The following is a 21,969-nucleotide window of genomic DNA, read 5'->3' as shown; positions in this document are numbered from 1 at the left end:
TTTCATCATAAAATTACACACAAGATACTCAACCAGTGCATGAATGTTCAAGCGGTACCATTTGCTCCCTTCTGCACAGCTTGCAGCAACACTTCTGGCGCTGCATAGTGAACAGTGAAGCACGGTGTCTTCGTGCTGCCATCCTTTTCCTTGTCAGGCATCAAATGTGCAAACCCAAAATCCACAATCTTAATAACTGAATCTTCAGAAGAATCCTTGAACAAGAGATTCCGTGAAAAGATGTTTAGATTAGAATGGCCTCGGAGAAGGATAATATCTGAATGGAATAAATTCATACTTTTTATTATAAAGGCCATACAAATGATGGAGATCAATAATATTCCGTGCAATAAATTCTTTAAAATAAGCAGATGGAAAATCAATGCAAAAAAACTTCCTTTTTTTACCTTTCCTTTCTTTTCTTTTCTTTTCTGTCTATCCTCAACACCAACCCTTTTCACCCCTGTCTGGCTTTAGGTCTCCGTGAACACTGATGCTTTTCCTGTGCACGTAGTGAACTGCTGACACCAGGTTCCTCACGACGACCGAAGCCCGAGGCGAGCCTCTGTGAACCTCTCGTGTTTCCTGATCCTCTGAGGCAGCCAGCTCTCCACCTCCAAGGAGCTGCATCACAATGTAGGTGTGTGCCTGTGAAACCAACATGAATTAGATACAGGCATACAATGATTAAATGCAAGGAAAAGAAAATAATATGATCTTAAACTAATTGTTACTTAAACTGTTACTGATAAATCCTGTTGTTTTATATTGTAATTCTACTCAGTAAAAATATAGATTTGAAAATATACTTTGTAAACCTCAGTAACTTCCACTACAGCCCATTAAACTAGAACCATGAAAACATCCTTGAAAACCCCAGTAACTTGCACTACAGCCTGTTAGACTAGAACCATGAAAACACCCTTGAAAACCCCAGTAACTTCCACTACACCCTGTTAAACAAAAACCATGAAAACACCCTTGAAAACCCCAGTAACTTCCACTACACCCTGTTAAACAAGAACCATGAAAAACACCCTTGAAAACCTCAGTAACTTCCACTACACCCTGTTAAACTCGAACCATGAAAACACCCTTAAAAACACACACACAGGCAACCCATTCCCGGCCACACACACACACAAACCCTCTCCAACACACACACACACACACACAAACCCCAGAACACACCATACCTAATTGGCAGTTGCTTTTTCAGTTCCAGTCTTAACACTTCGCATAAACCCTCTCTGTGTAATTGCCATGACCAGGCCCAGGAAGGAAAACTTGCGGTCCTGCGCCAACGAGTCGTAACTATGCTTGTGGTGGGTCGCGAAGATCAGCGTTAACTCCAGGCTGGAACACAGGAACAGGTAGAGGAAGTAAACTCGGCTAAGTTGTATTAATTTCATGCGTTCTACAGAGAGAGAGAAAGACAGATGTTTATGAATGAAGGGAGAGGAGGAAGAGGAGGAACGGGAGGTAGTGTATGTGTGTGTGTGTGGGAGGAGGAGGAACGGGAGGTGGTGTGTGTGTGTGTGTGTGTGTGTGTGTGTGTGTGTGTGTGTGTGTGTGTGTGTGTGTGTGTGTGTGTGTGTGTGTGTGTGTGTGTGTGTGTGTGTGTTTCAGGAGTAAACATAAGGGAATATTTGCTAGTACACACACACACACACACAATACTACAAACACGAACAAACACACAATACTGAACATACAAACACACACACACACACCTTCTCTGCCCAGGCCCTTGACACAGCTGACGGAGAACAGAGCCCTAGGATTGATCACCTCCCGAGCCTCGGTCAAACTGGCACCGATGTCCCTCCTCCTTCTGCCCTGCGGTGGAAGAACAAGACACAAATCTGACTCACACACGACGAGACAACAGCGAACGTAAACAAACAGTGTTGCCAACTCAGGGAAAGGGAGTTTTACTGTACAAGGGATAAAATACAAGTGAATCACCATGGAAACACCCCTTGAAAACCCACAGTAACTTCCACTACAGCCTTGATAACACTACTTACCCTAGATCACCCCCAAACACCCCTATATAACCCTGAAACACCACCAAGACACCATTAAACACCCCAAAACAAACTATTTACCTCAAAACACTTGCAAAACACTCCCAAAACAAAATTAAACACCCCAAAACACACTATTTACCTCAAAACACTTGCAAAACACTCTCAAAACACCATTAAATACCCCAAAACACACTATTTACCTCAAAAACTTGCAAAACACTCCCAAAACACCATTAAACACCCAAAAACAGTCAATTTACCTCAAAACACTTGAAAAAACACCCCCAAAACACCTCCAAAACCCCAATAATACCCAAAAAAAGACAATTTACCTCAAAACACTTGAAAAAACACCTCCAAAACCCCAATAATACCCAAAAAAGACAATTTACCTCAAAACACTTGCAAAAACACCCACAAAACATCTCCAAAACCAAAAAAATACCCAAAAAAGACAATTTACCTCAAAACACTTGCAAAAACACACCCAAAAACACCTCCAAAACCCCAATAATACCCAAAAAACAGACAAAAACAGACAAATATACCCAAAAACAGACAATTTACCTCAAAACACTTGAAAAAACACCCCAAACCACCTCCAAAACACCCCAAAATATCTCAAAACATTCCTAAACACACAAACAGGAGTGTAATGAATTAATAAGTGAAAGAAAGCAAGAGAATGTAAACAAACAGATGATAATGAAAAGAAAAGTGATTTAAATGAGATTGTTAAGATGTTTTGATGGTTTATGGTAAGGAAAATGAGAGAAAGGGTTTGTAATGAATAGAAAGGGTTTGTAATGATGACAGAAAGGAAGGAATAAGAGGGAAAAGTAAAGAAATGAGGAAAGGAAAGAGAAAATGATGCTTTACTCACAATGCACCTCTCTTTAACAACATTCAGAGACACAAGGAAATACAAACAAATTACAAAATAAGCAAAGAAAGAAAAAATGAAAGGAAAAAAATAAGCAAAAATTATACAAAAACAAAAAAAATATACATAAAAAAAAAAAATGAGACACACACACACACACACACCTCAGGCAGCGATTCCTGGAAGAAGACAGCAAAGAATATTATGTTAGCCACAGTGAGAGTGCGTGCGTAGACAGCCGAGGCCGCGAACCACCCAGTACTTCCCCTGCGGGAGAACGCAGCCCCCACAGTGTGCCCGACGGTGAAGCCTATGCTGAATGTCACGCCAATCAGTGCCTGTGGGTTGAGGAGAGGTTAGGAGAGGGTAGGCTGGTTAGGTTAGGTTAGGACACACCGACAACACACCACAATATAAATAAGAAATAAAATAATGCATAAGAAAATAAAAAGTTAAAAAAAAGTAAACTAACAATATATTTTAAACTACCACAACACCTTTAAACACCCTCAAAATACTCCAAAACACCCAGAAACACTCCAAAAACACACCAAAACACTCTCAAAATAATCCAAAACACACCAAAACATCCCAAAATACCCCAAAACACTCCAAAAACACACCAAAACACCTTCAAAATACCCCAAAACACCCCAAAACACTACAAACACATCCCAAAACACTCCAAAAACACACCAAAATACTCCAAAAATACTCCTAAACATCTCAAAACACATCAAAACATTCCAAAAACATCCCAAAACACTTTAAAACACACCAAAAATCCCAAAACACCTCCACAACACCACAAAACACTTCAAAACACCCCTTAACCACCCGAAAACACATCAAAACACTTCACAACACACCAAAAACACCCCAAAACACTCCAAAAACACCCCAAAACACCCCAAAAACACCTGAAGACTCCCTCAGAACACTGAAATAGAATAAAACACAAAATAACAATAATAAAGAAAACAAGCTGCAATATTGAACAGCAGGAACACAAACAAACACACACACACACCCTGTAAACAAACAAACAAACAAAAAATAAATAAATAGATAATAGGATAAAAAAATTGAAAAAATAATAATAAAAACAAGCTAAAAATATATAAACCAATACAAAACACAACAAACCCACTTAATTACCAAACAAGACAGAATGGAACCTCGCAGCGAAACCGATGATATGCTGGTAATAAGCCACACAGGAGAGCTGAGAGGAATACAAGCCGCTGGTGTTGTGCTTGGAGTAACAGTCGAGGAGAGCAGGAGACACGGGCAGCACCACCTTCAAGCCGAGCAGGTCCAGGATCAGACTGCCGAATAACACCTTGCTTGTCCGTGCGTTCCTCTGTGGGTGTTAGGTTAGGTTAGGTTACGTTAGGTTAAGTGAGGTTAGGTTATGTTAGGTTAAGTGAGGTTAGGTTAAGTGAGGTTAGGTTAGGTTAGGTTAAGTTACGTTAGGTTAGGTTAAGTGAGGTTAGGTTAAGTTAGGTTAGGTTAAGTTAAGTTAGGTTAGGTTAGGTTAAAAGAGGTTAGGTTAAAAGAGGTTAGGTTAAGTTAGGTTAGGTTAAGTTAAGTTAGGTTAAGTTATGTTAGGTTAAAAGAGGTTAGGCTAAGTTATGTTAGGTTAAGTTAGCTTATGTTAGGTTAGGTTAGGTTAAGTGAGGTCTTTTTTATCTTTTATTTTTTCTCAGTATTTTTTTCTTATTGTACTTAGTTCCCTTTGACCAGTGTCCCTCCTATATATACAAAAAATAAAACAAAATAAATAAATAAATAAATAAAGTAAAACAAGAACATTTTTACGACTTTAAATCATTTTCCCGACACACTTGTGCATGGAGGCAGTGTTGCATGAGTGTTGAGTGACAAATATTGCATCTCAGCTTAGCAACACACACCAACACAACACCCTGCTCACCTTCTCCTTGATGTCCGCAGCCTGTACTGCCCCTCTGTCCCTGCCGTCCACCTCACCACCACTGCCGCCGCCACCGCCATCGCTGCCGCCAACTTGCTTGCCGGATCGGAGGGTTGCCGTTGCTCTGAAAGTTACATTAGGTTTGGTTAAGTGGGGCCGTGGGAAGAGGATGTAGGTTAGGTTAGGTTTGGTTAGGCTAGGTAATGTTAGGATTGGCTAGGTTTCTTTAGGTTAGGTTAGGTGAGGTTAGGTTAGGTTAGGTTAGGTAAGGCTTGGCTAGGTTAGGCTTGCTTAGGTAAGGTTTGGCTAGGTTAGAATTGCTTAGGTTAGGTTAGGTAAAGTTTGGTTAGGCCAGCTTGGGATTAAGACACGAGATAGCCAGTCTTGGGGAGGAGGAAGCACCAGACACAAGTTAGGGTAGGCTTCTTTGGGTTAGGCTTGGTTTGATTAGGGTCAGCTGAGGAGTGTGAAGCTCCACCACGTTTGGTTAAATTTGAGGTAATATTTTAGTCATTTTCTCTCTCACCACCAAAATTTTCCCACTGTGTAAACTTTGTTAATATTTTTTATCTGAAGGCTACAAAACACATCACTCGCTTTCCATCCCAGACCCCTAAACACCACCCCTTTCTTCCTTCCTTAGCATCAGCCAGCCAGCCTCTTTGGACTTAAATGAAGGAAACTTTTAAACACGTAGATATAATATAACATTTTCTTCTTCACACACACACACACACACACACACACTGCTTCCGTGACGTGAGAGAGTGAGGAAGAGCGAGAAAGAGTTTTATAACCAGCTGGAAGGAAACTACTGCTTTGTTTACATCTGACAAGAGAAAACGCGGCTGTCACTTCTGTCAACGGGTAACTAATACAAAGCTGAGAGAGAGAGAGAGAGAGAGAGAGAGAGAGAGAGAGAGAGATTGTCATATAACCATTTTATACTCAAGATAATAAAAGACAGCAAGCGTTTAATTATTAATTTTCCAACTTTCTTCGCTTGCCTAAACTTTCTTCCACACTGCTGGTGGTGATGGTGGTGGTGGTGGTGGTCTTCCTGCTTCCCTATTTCGTCCCTCTACATTTGTATCTTAAAAGAAAAAAAGATCGTATTACTGAATCAACACCAATGAACACTTAACCTTACCTAACCTAAAGTGTACCTCTGTTTTTACCCTCTACCCATCACTACAACCTCCAGTACCTTCCCCTGCTAGGACTCCAACACCACAACACCTCGTAAAGACCCAGACATCCCACACACGTGCATCTAGAAGCTTCATACATCACAACACACGCTATAACACCCCTGACACGCTTCTACTATCACAGTCCCCCCTTAAACACTCCAGAACCTTTTATTTTACCTCAAGCACACCACTTCTACCCTCAAAGACCCAGTACTTATCTGCAACATGCCTATAACATAACCAAAACACCTCAAAAGCAACTCCAACCACACTAAAACACCTTAAAACACCTTAAACATATCCAGAACATTCCTAAACGCACAAAAAACATCCTAAACACATCGAAAAGGCACCAAAATATGCCCAAACACACTTAAAATACTCCAAAACTCACCCAAATTGACTTAAAACGCATCCAAAACACACCGTAACAACCCAAAACACACTCAAACTCATCCATAACATCCCAAAACACACTTAAAACATTCCAAAACACTGAAAACGGCCCAAAACACACTCAATACACCCCAAAACACACCCAGACTGACCTAGAATACCCAAAAATACCCACAAACGCGGCCACAACTCACCCGTATCCACACAACACACCCAAACTCATCCATAACATCCCAAAATACACTCGAAACATCTCAAAACATTGCAAACAGTCCAAAACACACTTAAAGCACTCCTAAACAAGCCTAAGACACCCCAAAACGCACCAGGAACGCTAAATATTGACTCAAACATCACCACATCCCATCAACACACACTCCAACACCCCATAAACACCTCCAGACACACTCCAACACCCCCTAAACACACCAAATACACTGAAAGCACTGTCAAGGAAGACAAATACTACAAAGACAGACAGGGCAGCAGGGAAAATTAACCTAAATATTGTTTTCTTAGCATTTTCCTGTCTTACCACCTCCTCTATTCCTTCTCCCTTCATTTTCCTCCTCTTTTTCTCTTATTTTCTTACTCATTCTAGTCTTATCTACACGTCTGAGTCTAGAAAGACGTGGAAACACCAGGAAAACACTGCAAAATACGATAAATATTACCGAGGAGACAGCGGAGCCGATCAAGGTCCCTGGTCCATGATGGCGGCCGTGACGTCACGGCAATTTTACGTACCGTAACGGATTTCATTTCGAAATTGACCCCTCGAAAAAATGGAGCTAGGCTGGAATGCCTTATATATTCTGACTTGACAAATACTTAAACTAATATTCACAATATCAAAACAGCTCTAGCCTGAGTAGTATTTGAAAAATATCCAAATGAAATATGGAAAAAGTGTTGAAATATTCGGCACCATTTAAATCATTGAAAAGTCCACAACATTTGAATTTTTAGGAACGTAAAAATTTTTAAAAAATCTGAACTATCATCTTACACAATCAAAAGTGACCTGGAACAAGAAGTAAACAAATAAAACCGAAATTGTGTAAAAACCAAGTGTTGAACTTAAATACGATTAAAAACCACTGGAAAGTCCACCTATTTTGACTCAACAACAAGATAAAACACTTTAAAACATACAAACAATTTTTTCAAGCAATGAAAAGTTAGTTACAAGCTCAAATAGAGAGACAATAACACAAAAAGTGTTGTAATAACAACTTTTAACAGGACCATAAACCATTTTTAAAGTCCACTTATTTCTCTCAACAGGAACCAAAAAACAATTTAAAAATCATAAGCAATTTTTAGAAATACAAAAGACGTAGTTAGAACGTGAAATAAAAAATCAAGTTTGTCAAAATACTGCTAAAAAAACACCCCGCATTTTCGGCAAGCAACACAAAATTCAACACAACTCAACACAAGCCACGAAAATACTTCTAAAGCAAATAATTATTTTTATAAACCATAAAAAACATGCTATACCAGCAGAATAAAGAAGTTAAGAAAAAAATAAAAAAATATTGGAACCCACAGGATGAAGCAGGTTGGCAGAGGTAGCCAGGCATCATGGCGGCCCTTGTCAGTGGAGAGAACGGCCGCTATTTTGCCTGTTATTCTTCCATCGTAACTAAATGAGGCAATGGCAGATATATCTAGCTAGCGGATATGAAAGCCTAGTTATGTGGCTCCACTTAGTGACGTGTTAGGCTTACAATAAGTGACAAATGAAGCAGATATTGGCGGACAAATGGGGAAGGCTGCCTCCACCTCAGCTGATAACATTAGATAAGTGTATTTTTTTGACGTTTTTATAATTCCTGTCATGGTTAATTAGTAAGAGTTTTGTGGTGGAGGCTTGGAGCGCTTGTGGCACCGTGGAATGCTGGGTCACGTCAATATATTCCTAACCAGGTGCAAAAACATGAAATACGAGGCTCAACAATAAACAGTAAGGTTAACCACTGACCTGACAGCCCTGTGTTGTTGTTGTGGGTGACACGTAACAACACTATCACAGTTACCGCCTGTTACATCACACTGTGCAAATTAGCTGGCTGGACAAGTGGTGGGCCGGTTTCTTACCAATATTATCCCTTGTGGCACTGCAGGCACCTCCCGGCAGGCACCAAGCTTGCACCAGCACACGCAGGCACCCACCACGGCCCCTGTCACTGTCTTGTTCTGCCAAAATACGTTAAATAAAGCCACAGTTTATGGCACCCTTTTAACCTAGTGCCTTGTGTCTGACGTCTGGTTGTGTCGTCAGTCCCAGCCTGCTCCGCACAGTACGCAGGCAAACCTATCCACAAGACACTTTTAGCTTTCAATATCAAGCACCAACTTCTTTTATATTACACTAAACTAATAGAAAATTAAATATAAAGAATTATAAGCGTGTAAAAATAAATCTCAGGCCATTATAACTGTAATTGTCAAAGTATCTAGATGTTACTGATTGAAGCGCCAAATTCAAACTGGTCCTGGCGGGACTTGCACTGCAATGTCTCGTCCCTTGTGTGGCGTAATGTGAAATCATTGAAAAGCTTGTGTGAATTGAAGGCTTGGCTTAATACTGTGTTATATCTCAGCTTATCATTATTAAGTATTTACCATTTGACGTTAAAAAACAACAATACTTCACAGAGATATCCAAGTATAACAGAGGCTTCCATACTGTAGCTAATGATCAACAGAGAATTACCAGCCTTTCTCTGTGTGTCAAGGAGAGCCCTTAGGGAAACGTTCGTGTGCGTGTGTGTGTGTGTGTGTGTGGTATGGAAAGATATAATTGCTTAAGTACAGCCTCTCTCTCTCTCTCTCTCTACGTATTTTGCTTGTCTGCCCTCGTGTGTGTGTGTGTGTGTGTGTGTGTATCTCATTTATTTATTTAAGTTATTTTTCCACAGTGATGTAACGCCCTTAGGGAAACGTTCGTGTGCGTGTGTGTGTGTGTGTGTGTGTGTGTGGTATGGAAAGATATAATTGCTTAAGTACAGCCTCTCTCTCTCTCTCTCTCCGTATTTTGCCTGTCTGCCCTCGTGTGTGTGTGTGTGTGTGTGTGTATCTCATTTATTTATTTAAGTTATTTTTCTTCTTCACGCAGATAGTATTTGACGAACACAACACACCACGTGGAGAGAAGCAAGGTGTGGAGTACCCAAGCCTCTCACAGTCCATGCTAGTAGACTCACCCTGCATGTGGAGATCTTCCAAAATGCACGGAGGTTATTCCAGAGCTGCAGGACAGAGTACTTGAGGCCATTGGTGAACAGAAAGCTGAGGTTGAACAAAGGTAGAGTAAAGATTACACTGACATTTGGGACATTGACATTGTTTGTTACCAGTATTATATTGATTCCTTTTATTTCAGCCAAGAATTGATAGCTGCCCAAGGTGTAAGCAAGATTCACAATGATGAGGTCATTGTGACGTGTGCAATGTGTCCACTGGTCTTGGCCTTCCTGACCAAGGCAGCCACACAAAGGAAATTCCACGTTATTGTTGCCGAACGTGCCCCTAAATATGATGTAAGGTGTTTTATGCGTCTCTTTCACGTCATCGTGTCTGATGTGCACAATACATAACACAGGGACTGCCACATGTAGGGGTGATGGCTTCTTGCAGCTTCCTTTATTTTATTATGTTCTTATGTTCTCAATACATCTTTTACTTGTGCAGGGTCACCCAGTGGCAAAAGCTTTATGTACTGCTGGAATTGAGACAACATTAATTCAAGACTCTGCAGTGTTCCCCATCATGTCACGTGTCAACAAGGTCATCAAAGGTCATCGTTGGCACCGAGACGGTGGTGACCAACGGAGGCATTGAGACCTTTGTTGGTGCAGCCTCTCTTGCCTCACCACCAAAGTTTTATTCTGTTCCAGTAAGTTTTATTTGTTAGTCATTATCCTGATACCTCTTTCAGTGGGGCAGTATTTGAAACATATTTACTGTTGCAAATTGAACAGGGAAGGTATCACAAAAGTACATACCATTTTATTCTCACAGAAATTCTTGATTCCAGTTTTTGATACATTCCTTTTCCACATGTTTATTTCATGTAGGTGGATATACATTCCTCGTGTTGAGTGTTGGATGGTCCTTTCTCAAACCTCAACCTGTTGTTGTCTCATGTGGAGCTAGATACTATCAGATCAGTACCTATATAATATTGAAAATCATGGCATGAACTGTGCATTTTGCTTATTGTCACAAATCTTCATTTTCAGCTGTATGTGTGCACTCCCACATACAAATTTAGCTTGATGGGCTGTGAAGAAATAAGCCACCAAACCACCACTTCTATTATCCCAGAGGGAACAAAGTTTTGGCCGTCTGTAAATACTGCGCTGACTCAACTAGATTACGTTCCTCCAGAAAATGTCACCAGTTTGATAACTAACAAGTGAGTTTGTGTTGTTCATATGACTGTGTGGTCCTTTCAAGGTGTGATGTTGGGGGTTCATTTAATTTTTTCATTTGCTTTCCTTGTTGGGCCTGGGCTGACCTCAGGAGACATCAGTATTTGTCAGCTTTATGCACAAACTGTTATTTAGCACTGTACTTCATCTCCCAGTAAAACTTCTGATCCTAAATGCATCAAATGAAAGGCCTTTATGTTTTACTTATGAGTGAGATAAACAACTTACTCAATTTATTATACAGTAAAATCCCTCTCATCCGGCAGCTTCAAGTATCCGGCACATTTTTCCCCGAGCCTTAAAATCAATAAAAAATCAACGTGTACTCAGAAAATCAATTAAAATTCCCACGCGAGGCATACTCCGTCCCCTTGCCACCACAGCGCACTGCTTCGCGCCACCCGCAGCCCACTGCACTGTGTTTACTCAGTGACTCAGTCCCGCGTGTGCACTGTTTATCGCCTGACGCCTTCATCACGCCTAAAGTTGTAGAAAAAAGGAAGTGTGTTGTGCTTACACTTAAGCAGCTGATCAGATCAGCTGATCATTGTTGTGGTAAGATGCGTGAGTGTAGGGTGGTCGTTGTGGACATAATTTCACTTCTATTCAAGTATCCGGCACGTCGGCGGTCCCGTTGATGCCGGATAAGAGGGATTTTACTGTACCCTGTTTATCTTGCACATCTACTCACTTAGCTTTAAATAATGGCTGCTGACCATTTAAATCTCTTTTATTTCAGTCGAGGTACTGCACCATCCTACGTGTACCGGCAGCTTAGCGAACTGTACCGTCCCACTTCTTGTGTAACAAGAAGGTAACAGCTTTAATCCTTGCAAATAAGGAATAAGAGAAAAGAGACACACCTGCCATTTGTACTGTTATGCTGTAGTGTTCTGTCATTTTTTTCCTGTTTTATCCTAGAACCATTTTTGGTCATTCATGTTTCTAAAAATTATTATACAAAAATGTTGAGCTTAATATGTTTGGTGTAGTTTTTTGTAACATGTGTTATTGTTAATGTGTGTGGTTCCCCTCAGGAAGAATGTTGCAGTATTAGCAGTAATGTTACAGCCAATGGAAGTGTCTGTATTGTGCTTTGGTGGGAGGTTAATTTGATGTATTTTTAGAGTTGTGCAGGATATTATAGCAAGCCCTCAAAATAAAGAAAATAACTATAGAAAACACTCCTTGTATTGAAAACACCACTGCAGAGAAATCTCTAATGAAACAGGAAACCCTACATTCAGTAGTGTGGTTGTTGCAGTAACACTGAGCTAAATGCCTTTTGGATGGTTGTACACTAAAAATAATGTAAAAATGCCTATAAACAACTGTCCGTCCCTGCATTAAAAACCTTTCATCATAAAATTACACACAAGATACTCAACCAGTGCATGAATGTTCAAGCGGTACCATTTGCTCCCTTCTGCACAGCTTGCAGCAACACTTCTGGCGCTGTATAGTGAACAGTGAAGCACGGTGTCTTCGTGCTGCCATCCTTTTCCTTGTCAGGCATCAAATGTGCAAACCCAAAATCCACAATCTTAATAACTGAATCTTCAGAAGAATCCTTGAACAAGAGATTCCGTGAAAAGATGTTTAGATTAGAATGGCCTCGGAGAAGGATAATATCTGAATGGAATAAATTCATACTTTTTATTATAAAGGCCATACAAATGATGGAGATCAATAATATTCCGTGCAATAAATTCTTTAAAATAAGCAGATGGAAAATCAATGCAAAAAAACTTCCTTTTTTTACCTTTCCTTTCTTTTCTTTTCTTTTCTGCCTATCCTCAACACCAACCCTTTTCACCCCTGTCTGGCTTTAGGTCTCCGTGAACACTGATGCTTTTCCTGTGCACGTAGTGAACTGCTGACACCAGGTTCCTCACGACGACCGAAGCCCGAGGCGAGCCTCTGTGAACCTCTTGTGTTTCCTGATCCTCTGAGGCAGCCAGCTCTCCACCTCCAAGGAGCTGCATCACAATGTAGGTGTGTGCCTGTGAAACCAACATGAATTAGATACAGGCATACAATGATTAAATGCAAGGAAAAGAAAATAATATGATCTTAAACTAATTGTTACTTAAATCATTTTGTGTCAAAATGATTTAATATCAATGACATATCCAAAAGAAAGAGTGAGTGAAGTTGAAAGTAGTGATAGGTGAGGAAAGCTACTTGGATGGTAGTACTTGGATGGGGTAGAGAAGTGTGTGTTAAAGACATCATGCAGTTGAACAAGCAACAAGGAAAGGTCTAGATAAGGAGGATGGAGGTTCTTCTGGTGTGGCCACCTCCTCAGGGGATGCTCCCACAGAGAGTGAGGCAACACAGAGATAGGTAGATGGAGAGAATGTCAATGACTGTTAAAAGATAGTAGAGGAAGAAGAAGAGTGGTCTGATGAAATTAGTGTATTCAAGCAGGAATCACTCTAGTGCAAGTGTTTATCCATAACTGAGAGTGGTAGGTATTACACAGTGCTCAATAAACAAACTCCACAAAACAAAGGCATATATGGAAGACATTTTCAACTTTCATTATTCAGCTTCCAATGTTGAGAATCATGAATAGATGCTTACCTCATCACGGAAAACTTCATGGAGGTTGTTGACAATGTTGGAATGTCCTTGGCAAGCCCAGAGTAAATTGATTTCTTGTTGGCAGTCTAGTCTTCTTGACACTATCTCCACAGGAAAGTGTTGTTGCCCGCTGGACTTTTGTACACATTCCCGACAGACACTGAAGCTGCCGTCTCCGAGTATATTATCTCGGAGATTCAGTTCGTATTTTTGGAAAAATGGTGAGTCCTGAAAAAAATACATGTCTATGAGTTATTTCATACATTTTTTTTCATCATAAGTACTTTAATAATTAAATGAGAAAGTATGCATACAACTAGACACAAATATAATTCACACATAACTAAAACTAATAAGATGAGGAAGCTGGGAAACTCCTAAACTATATATTTATTCTTACAATGAGTCTATCCCTCACAGGGGAAGACATCAGCCATACATACTTATATTATTACTACTGCTACTACTATGACAATTTACCTTTACTGTCAAAATCACGCTGAGACAATTCACCAAAAATTCAAGTATGTTTTAATGCTTTCACTGATACAAAACAATTTGCAGCACTAGAAGTAATGCATGAAATCTTTATAATCATCTACTTGAAAGAAGGGGATTAAAAAGAATGGATTTTGCAATTTGTACCCAGTTTAAAGATTAGAGATGGCTGTGGAACAAGTAAAAATGTCTTAGAGTGATTAATGGTTAAGGAAAGATGTAGCAAACAGCAGTCAAAGAGTTAATAGTGAAGAATCAAAATTAGCAAGTAAATCAGCAACAGCAGAATAGAAACTGAGTACTAACCTTAAAGCTACAAGCCAATAATAGGTTGGTTGTGGAAGGTCTTCTGTCTGGTGACATCTTGAAAAGGCTGCTGCTGTCGCTGATGACATTGTCAGTGAAGAGAATTGATGGAGCAACGTAGGAGTAGCCCTGAAATAATAATGTAACAATACTATCTTTGGAAGAGTACACACACTCATATAAATACATACATACATACATACATTCATACATATACACATACATATACAATTAAGTCTTATTTGGGTACTTACATTGAACATTTTCTCAACATCTGGAGGAACGATTGCTGGAGAATCCTGTGGTATCATTGCAGTGAACTCTTCAGAAAAATTACTAACATCTAACTCAGTACTGATTCTTGGTACAAAGGGAGCAGGTACTTTCTTTTGAGCAAGGCATCCCAATTCAATTTCTGTCAGGAAAAAAAGGAATTACCACTTATTACAACCAAACCACATCAATTTTTTTTCTTTCTAAATGTATCTAAAAGTTGCATCAATATAAACCACTTGGTCATTAGGTCACAACCACTACTAAAGACACAACATGACTTCAAGGTAATCATCTTTAAAAGGAAAATATGAAAGGATGGTATTTCTACCTCCATTCCTGTTTCTCATTTACAGACTGGTAAGCAAAAGATGAAGGTAAGTGAATAAAAGAACAGGTATAGGTTAGGTTAAGTTAGGTTAGGTTAAGTTAGGTTAGGTTAAGTTAGGTTAGGTTAGGTTAAGTTAGGTTAGGTTACGTTAGGTTAAAAGAGGTTAGGTTAGGTTAAGTTAAGTTAGGTTAGGTTAGGTTAAGTTAGCATATGTTAGGTTAGGTTAGGTTAGGTTACGTTAGGTTAAAAGAGGTTAGGTTAGGTTAGGTTAGGTTAGGTTAAGTTAGCATATGTTAGGTTAGGTTAGGTTAAGTTATGTTAGGTTAAGTGAAGTCTTTTTTATCTTTTATTTTTTCTGAGTATCTTTTTCTTATAGTATTTTGTTGCCTTTGACCAGTGTCCCTCCTATATATATAAAATAAATAAATAAATAAATAAAGTAAAACAAGAACATTTTTTATGACTTTAAATCATTTTCCCGACACACTTGTGCATGGAGGCAGTGTTGCACGAGTGTTGAGTGACAAATATTGCAGCGTGTTGACAACTAAACACTTTACATCTCAGCTTAGCAACACACACCAACACAACACCCTGCTCACCTTCTCCTTGATGTCCGCAGCCTGTACTGCCCCTCTGTCCCTGCCGTCCACCTCACCACCACTGCCACCGCCACCGCCATCGCTGCCGCCAACTTGCTTGCCGGATCGGAGGGTTGCCATTGCTCTGAAAGTTACGTTAGGTTAGGTTTGGTTGAGTGGGGCTGTAGGAAGAGGATGTAGGTTAGGTTAGGTTTGGTTATGCTTTGTTAAGTTAGGTGAGGTTAGGTTAGGTTAAGCTAGGTTAGGTTAGGTTTGGCTAGGCTTCTTTAGGTTAGGTGAGGTGAGGTTAGGCTTGGCTAGGTTAGGCTTGCTTAGGTAAGGTTTGGCTAGGTTATAATTGCTTAGGTTACGTTAGGTAAAGTTTGGTTAGGCTAACTTGGGATTAAGACACGAGACAGCCAGTCTTGGGGAGGAGGAAGCACCAGACACAAGTTAGGGTAGGCTTCTTTGGGTTAGGCTTGGTTTGCTTAGGGGCAGCTGAGGAGTGTGAAGCTCCACCACGTTAGGTTAAATTTGAGGTAATATTTTAGTCATATTCTCCCTCACCACCAAAATTTTCCCACTGTAAAAACTTTAATATTTTTCTTTCTGAAGGCTACAAAACAAAATCACTCGTTTTCTCATCCCAGACCCCTAAACACCACCCCTTTCTTCCTTCACACACACACACACACACACACACACACACACACACGTTCCCTCACAGCACAAGGGAACATAGACGCGCAATTAAATCCACAACAGCAGTAGCATCAGCCAGCCAGCCAGCCTCTTTTGACTTAAATGTAGGAAACTTTTAAACACGTATATATAACATTTTCTTCTTTACACACACACACACACACACACACTATATATATATATATATATATATATCCTCTCACTTCCTCCTCGTGTGCTTATCACTGCTTCCGTGACATGGGAGAGCGAGAATAAGTTTTATCACCAGCTGGAAGGAAACCACCGCTTTGTTTACATCTGAAAAGAGAAAACGTGGGTGTCACTTCTGTCACCGGGGTTACTAATCCAAAGCTGAGAGAGAGAGAGAGAGAGAGAGAGAGAGAGAGAGAGAGAGAGAGAGAGAGAGAGAGAGAGAGAGAGAGAGAGAGAGAGAGAGAGAGAGAGAGAGAGAGAGAGAGATTGTCATATAACCATTTTATACTCAAGATAATAAAAGACAGCAAGCGTTTAATTATTAATTTTCCAACTTTCTTCGCTTGCCTAAACTTTCTTCCACACTGCTGGTGGTGATGGTGGTGGTGGTGGTGGTCTTCCTGCTTCCCTATTTCGTCCCTCTACATTTGTATCTTAAAAGAAAAAAAGATCGTATTACTGAATCAACACCAATGAACACTTAACCTTACCTAACCTAAAGTGTACCTCTGTTTTTACCCTCTACCCATCACTACAACCTCCAGTACCTTCCCCTGCTAGGACTCCAACACCACAACACCTCGTACAGACCCAGACATCCCACACACGTGCATCTAGAAGCTTCATACATCACAACACACGCTATAACACCCCTGACACGCTTCTACTATCACAGTCCCCCCTTAAACACTCCAGAACCTTTTATTTTACCTCAAGCACACCACTTCTACCCTCAAAGACCAAATTCTTACCTGCAACATGCCTATAACATAACCAAAACACCTCAAAAGCAACTGCAATCACACTAAAACACCTTGAAACACCTTAAACATATCCAGAACATTCCTAAACGCACAAAAAACATCCTAAACACATCGAAAAGGCACCAAAATATGCCCAAACACACTTAAAATACTCCAAAACTCACCCAAATTGACTTAAAACGCATCCAAAACACACCGTACCAACCCAAAACACACTCAAACTCATCCATAACATCCCAAAACACACTTAAAACATTCCAAAACACTGAAAACGGCCCAAAACACACTTAATACACCCCAAAACACACCCAGACTGACCTAGAATACCCAAAAATACCCACAAACGCGGCCACAACTCACCCGTATCCACACAAAACACACCCAAACTCATCCATAACATCCCAAAATACACTCGAAACATCTCAAAACATTGCAAACAGTCCAAAACACACTTAAAGCACTCCTAAACAAGCCTAAGACACCCCAAAACGCACCAGGAACGCTAAATATTGACTCAAACATCACCACATCCCATCAACACACACTCCAACACCCCATAAACACCTCCAGACACACTCCAACACCCCCTAAACACACCAAATACACTGAAAGCACTGTCAAGGAAGACAAATACTACAAAGACAGACAGGGCAGCAGGGAAAATTAACCTAAATATTGTTTTCTTAGCATTTTCCTGTCTTACCACCTCCTCTATTCCTTCTCCCTTCATTTTCCTCCTCTTTTTCTCTTATTTTCTTACTCATTCTAGTCTTATCTACACGTCTGAGTCTAGAAAGACGTGGAAACACCAGGAAAACACTGCAAAATACGATAAATATTACCGAGGAGACAGCGGAGCCGATCAAGGTCCCTGGTCCATGATGGCGGCCGTGACGTCACGGCAATTTTACGTACCGTAACGGATTTCATTTCGAAATTGACCCCTCGAAAAAATGGAGCTAGGCTGGAATGCCTTATATATTCTGACTTGACAAATACTTAAACTAATATTCACAATATTAAAACAGCTCTAGCCTGAGTAGTATTTAAAAAATATCCAAATGAAATATGGAAAAAGTGTTGAAATATTCGGCACCATTTAAATCATTGAAAAGTCCACAACATTTGAATTTTTAGGAACGTAAAAATTTTTAAAAAATCTGAACTATCATCTTACACAATCAAAAGTGACCTGGAACAAGAAGTAAACAAATAAAACCGAAATTGTGTAAAAACCAAGTGTTGAACCTAAATACGATTAAAAACCACTGAAAAGTCCACCTATTTTGACTCAACAACAAGATAAAACACTTTAAAACATACAAACTATTTTTTCAAGCAATGAAAAGTTAGTTACAAGCTCAAATAGAGAGACAATAACACAAAAAGTGTTGTAATAACAACTTTTAACAGGACCATAAACCATTTTTAAAGTCCACTTATTTCTCTCAACAGGAACCAAAAAACAATTTAAAAATCATAAGCAATTTTTAGAAATACAAAAGACGTAGTTAGAACGTGAAATAAAAAATCAAGTTTGTCAAAATACTGCTAAAAAAACACCCCGCATTTTCGGCAAGCAACACAAAATTCAACACAACTCAACACAAGCCACGAAAATACTTCTAAAGCAAATAATTATTTTTATAAACCATAAAAAACATGCTATACCAGCAGAATAAAGAAGTTAAGAAAAAAATAAAAAAATATTGGAACCCACAGGTTGAAGCAGGTTGGCAGAGGTAGCCAGGCATCATGGCGGCCCTTGTCAGTGGAGAGAACGGCCGCTATTTTGCCTGTTATTCTTCCATCGTAACTAAATGAGGCAATGGCAGATATATCTAGCTAGCGGATATGAAAGCCTAGTTATGTGGCTCCACTTAGTGACGTGTTAGGCTTACAATAAGTGACAAATGAAGCAGATATTGGCGGACAAATGGGGAAGGCTGCCTCCACCTCAGCTGATAACATTAGATAAGTGTATTTTTTTGACGTTTTTATAATTCCTGTCATGGTTAATTAGTAAGAGTTTTGTGGTGGAGGCTTGGAGCGCTTGTGGCACCGTGGAATGCTGGGTCACGTCAATATATTCCTAACCAGGTGCAAAAACATGAAATACGAGGCTCAACAATAAACAGTAAGGTTAACCACTGACCTGACAGCCCTGTGTTGTTGTTGTGGGTGACACGTAACAACACTATCACAGTTACCGCCTGTTACATCACACTGTGCAAATTAGCTGGCTGGACAAGTGGTGGGCCGGTTTCTTACCAATATTATCCCTTGTGGCACTGCAGGCACCTCCCGGCAGGCACCAAGCTTGCACCAGCACACGCAGGCACCCACCACGGCCCCTGTCACTGTCTTGTTCTGCCAAAATACGTTAAATAAAGCAGCAGTTTATGGCACCCTTTTAACCTAGTGCCTTGTGTCTGACGTCTGGTTGTGTCGTCCGTCCCAGCCTGCTCCGCACAGTACGCAGGCAAACCTATCCACAACACACTTAGCTTTCAATAACAAGCACCAACTTCTTTTATATTATACTAAACTAATAGAAAATTAAATATAAAGAATTATAAGCGTGTAAAAATAAATCTCAGGCCATTATAACTGTAATTGTCAAAGTATCTAGATGTTACTGATTGAAGCGCCAAATTCAAACTGGTCCTGGCGGGACTTGCACTGCAATGTCTCGTCCCTTGTGTGGCGTAATGTGAAATCATTGAAAAGCTTGTGTGAATTGAAGGCTTGGCTTAATACTGTGTTATATCTCAGCTTATCATTATTAAGTATTTACCATTTGACGTTAAAAAACAACAATACTTCACAGAGATATCCAAGTATAACAGAGGCTTCCATACTGTAGCTAATGATCAACAGAGAATTACCAGCCTTTCTCTGTGTGTCAAGGAGAGCCCTTAGGGAAACGTTCGTGTGCGTGTGTGTGGTATGGAAAGATATAATTGCTTAAGTACAGCCTCTCTCTCTCTCTCTCTCTCTCTCTCTCTCTCTCTCTCTCTACGTATTTTGCTTGTCTGCCCTCGTGTGTGTGTGTGTGTGTGTGTGTGTATCTCATTTATTTATTTAAGTTATTTTTCCACAGTGATGTAACGCCCTTAGGGAAACGTTCGTGTGCGTGTGTGTGTGTGTGGTATGGAAAGATATAATTGCTTAAGTACAGCCTCTCTCTCTCTCTCTCTCCGTATTTTGCCTGTCTGCCCTCGTGTGTGTGTGTGTGTGTGTGTGTATCTCATTTATTTATTTAAGTTATTTTTCTTCTTCACGCAGATAGTAATTGACGAACACAACACACCACGTGGAGAGAAGCAAGGTGTGGAGTACCCAAGCCTCTCACAGTCCATGCTAGTAGACTCACCCTGCATGTGGAGATCTCCCAAAATGCACGGAGGTTATTCCAGAGCTGCAGGACAGAGTACTTGAGGCCATTGGTGAACAGAAAGCTGAGGTTGAACAAAGGTAGAGTAAAGATTACACTGACATTTGGGACATTGACATTGTTTGTTACCAGTATTATATTGATTCCTTTTATTTCAGCCAAGAATTGATAGCTGCCCAAGGTGTAAGCAAGATTCACAATGATGAGGTCATTGTGACGTGTGCAATGTGTCCACTGGTCTTGGCCTTCCTGACCAAGGCAGCCACACAAAGGAAATTCCACGTTATTGTTGCCGAACGTGCCCCTAAATATGATGTAAGGTGTTTTATGCGTCTCTTTCACGTCATCGTGTCTGATGTGCACAATACATAACACAGGGACTGCCACATGTAGGGGTGATGGCTTCTTGCAGCTTCCTTTATTTTATTATGTTCTTATGTTCTCAATACATCTTTTACTTGTGCAGGGTCACCCAGTGGCAAAAGCTTTATGTACTGCTGGAATTGAGACAACATTAATTCAAGACTCTGCAGTGTTCCCCATCATGTCACGTGTCAACAAGGTCATCAAAGGTCATCGTTGGCACCGAGACGGTGGTGACCAACGGAGGCATTGAGACCTTTGTTGGTGCAGCCTCTCTTGCCTCACCACCAAAGTTTTATTCTGTTCCAGTAAGTTTTATTTGTTAGTCATTATCCTGATACCTCTTTCAGTGGGGCAGTATTTGAAACATATTTACTGTTGCAAATTGAACAGGGAAGGTATCACAAAAGTACATACCATTTTATTCTCACAGAAATTCTTGATTCCAGTTTTTGATACATTCCTTTTCCACATGTTTATTTCATGTAGGTGGATATACATTCCTCGTGTTGAGTGTTGGATGGTCCTTTCTCAAACCTCAACCTGTTGTTGTCTCATGTGGAGCTAGATACTATCAGATCAGTACCTATATAATATTGAAAATCATGGCATGAATTGTGCATTTTGCTTATTGTCACAAATCTTCATTTTCAGCTGTATGTGTGCACTCCCACATACAAATTTAGCTTGATGGGCTGTGAAGAAATAAGCCACCAAACCACCACTTCTATTATCCCAGAGGGAACAAAGTTTTGGCCGTCTGTAAATACTGCGCTGACTCAGCTAGATTACGTTCCTCCAGAAAATGTCACCAGTTTGATAACTAACAAGTGAGTTTGTGTTGTTCATATGACTGTGTGGTCCTTTCAAGGTGTGATGTTGGGGGTTCATTTAATTTTTTCATTTGCTTTCCTTGTTGGGCCTGGGCTGACCTCAGGAGACATCAGTATTTGTCAGCTTTATGCACAAACTGTTATTTAGCACTGTACTTCATCTCCCAGTAAAACTTCTGATCCTAAATGCATCAAATGAAAGGCCTTTATGTTTTACTTATGAGTGAGATAAACAACTTACTCAATTTATTATACAGTAA

The 21,969-nt window shown here is 40.1% G+C and overlaps 1 protein-coding gene and 3 long non-coding RNA genes across 7 annotated transcripts; 2 read left to right on the top strand and 2 right to left on the bottom strand.

Moving 5' to 3' along the window:
- Positions 1 to 287: 287 nt before the first annotated feature.
- Positions 288 to 5,660, bottom strand: LOC135094445 (uncharacterized). 2 transcript variants are annotated; one of them, XR_010263818.1, is made up of 6 exons: positions 4,853 to 5,660; positions 4,075 to 4,279; positions 3,081 to 3,254; positions 1,734 to 1,839; positions 1,197 to 1,356; positions 288 to 648 (listed from the first exon to the last, which is right to left on the bottom strand). It is a non-coding gene; the product is annotated as an uncharacterized LOC135094445 (long non-coding RNA). The 2 variants fall into 2 exon arrangements; XR_010263817.1 differs by having other exon boundaries at positions 3,081 to 4,279; positions 4,853 to 5,614.
- A 3,273-nt stretch (positions 5,661 to 8,933) lies between these two features.
- LOC135094444 (uncharacterized) lies at positions 8,934 to 10,866 on the top strand. Its single transcript, XR_010263816.1, has 4 exons — positions 8,934 to 9,754; positions 9,833 to 9,989; positions 10,141 to 10,345; positions 10,692 to 10,866. It is a non-coding gene; the product is annotated as an uncharacterized LOC135094444 (long non-coding RNA).
- A 1,659-nt stretch (positions 10,867 to 12,525) lies between these two features.
- Positions 12,526 to 19,703, bottom strand: LOC135094429 (ribosomal protein S6 kinase alpha-5-like). 3 transcript variants are annotated; one of them, XM_063994531.1, is made up of 8 exons: positions 19,388 to 19,701; positions 16,701 to 16,786; positions 16,364 to 16,457; positions 15,480 to 15,603; positions 14,528 to 14,688; positions 14,274 to 14,402; positions 13,470 to 13,697; positions 12,526 to 12,886 (listed from the first exon to the last, which is right to left on the bottom strand). In XM_063994531.1, exons 5-8 carry the CDS (start codon positions 14,582 to 14,584, stop codon positions 12,680 to 12,682), a joined length of 621 nt encoding a protein of 206 aa, XP_063850601.1. In that variant the 5' UTR covers positions 14,585 to 14,688; positions 15,480 to 15,603; positions 16,364 to 16,457; positions 16,701 to 16,786; positions 19,388 to 19,701; the 3' UTR covers positions 12,526 to 12,679. The 3 variants fall into 3 exon arrangements, with proteins under 3 accessions (XP_063850601.1, XP_063850602.1, XP_063850603.1); XM_063994532.1 differs by lacking the exon at positions 16,701 to 16,786; XM_063994533.1 differs by lacking the exons at positions 15,480 to 15,603; positions 16,364 to 16,457; positions 16,701 to 16,786 and having other exon boundaries at positions 19,388 to 19,703.
- A 697-nt stretch (positions 19,704 to 20,400) lies between these two features.
- Positions 20,401 to 21,705, top strand: LOC135094440 (uncharacterized). The gene is made up of 4 exons (XR_010263812.1): positions 20,401 to 20,593; positions 20,672 to 20,828; positions 20,980 to 21,184; positions 21,531 to 21,705. It is a non-coding gene; the product is annotated as an uncharacterized LOC135094440 (long non-coding RNA).
- The last annotated feature ends 264 nt before the right edge of the window (positions 21,706 to 21,969 follow it).

This window comes from Scylla paramamosain, chromosome 45, assembly GCF_035594125.1.
Source record: "Scylla paramamosain isolate STU-SP2022 chromosome 45, ASM3559412v1, whole genome shotgun sequence".
NCBI classification, from domain to species: domain Eukaryota; kingdom Metazoa; phylum Arthropoda; class Malacostraca; order Decapoda; family Portunidae; genus Scylla; species Scylla paramamosain.
The sequence above is the reverse complement of the archived record's forward strand: the minus strand, read 5'-3'. Positions and strand labels throughout refer to the sequence as shown.

Bases quoted from the DNA above. Each gene is read 5' to 3' on its own strand.
- LOC135094429 (XM_063994533.1), bottom strand. From the start codon at position 14,584: ATGATACCACAGGATTCTCCAGCAATCGTTCCTCCAGATGTTGAGAAA. The intron at 14,403-14,527 runs GTAAGTACCCAA...TTATTATTTCAG, and splicing joins ATGTTGAGAAAATGTTCAAT to GGCTACTCCTACGTTGCTCC. The intron at 13,698-14,273 runs GTTAGTACTCAG...TATTTTTTTCAG, and splicing joins TATTGGCTTGTAGCTTTAAG to GACTCACCATTTTTCCAAAA.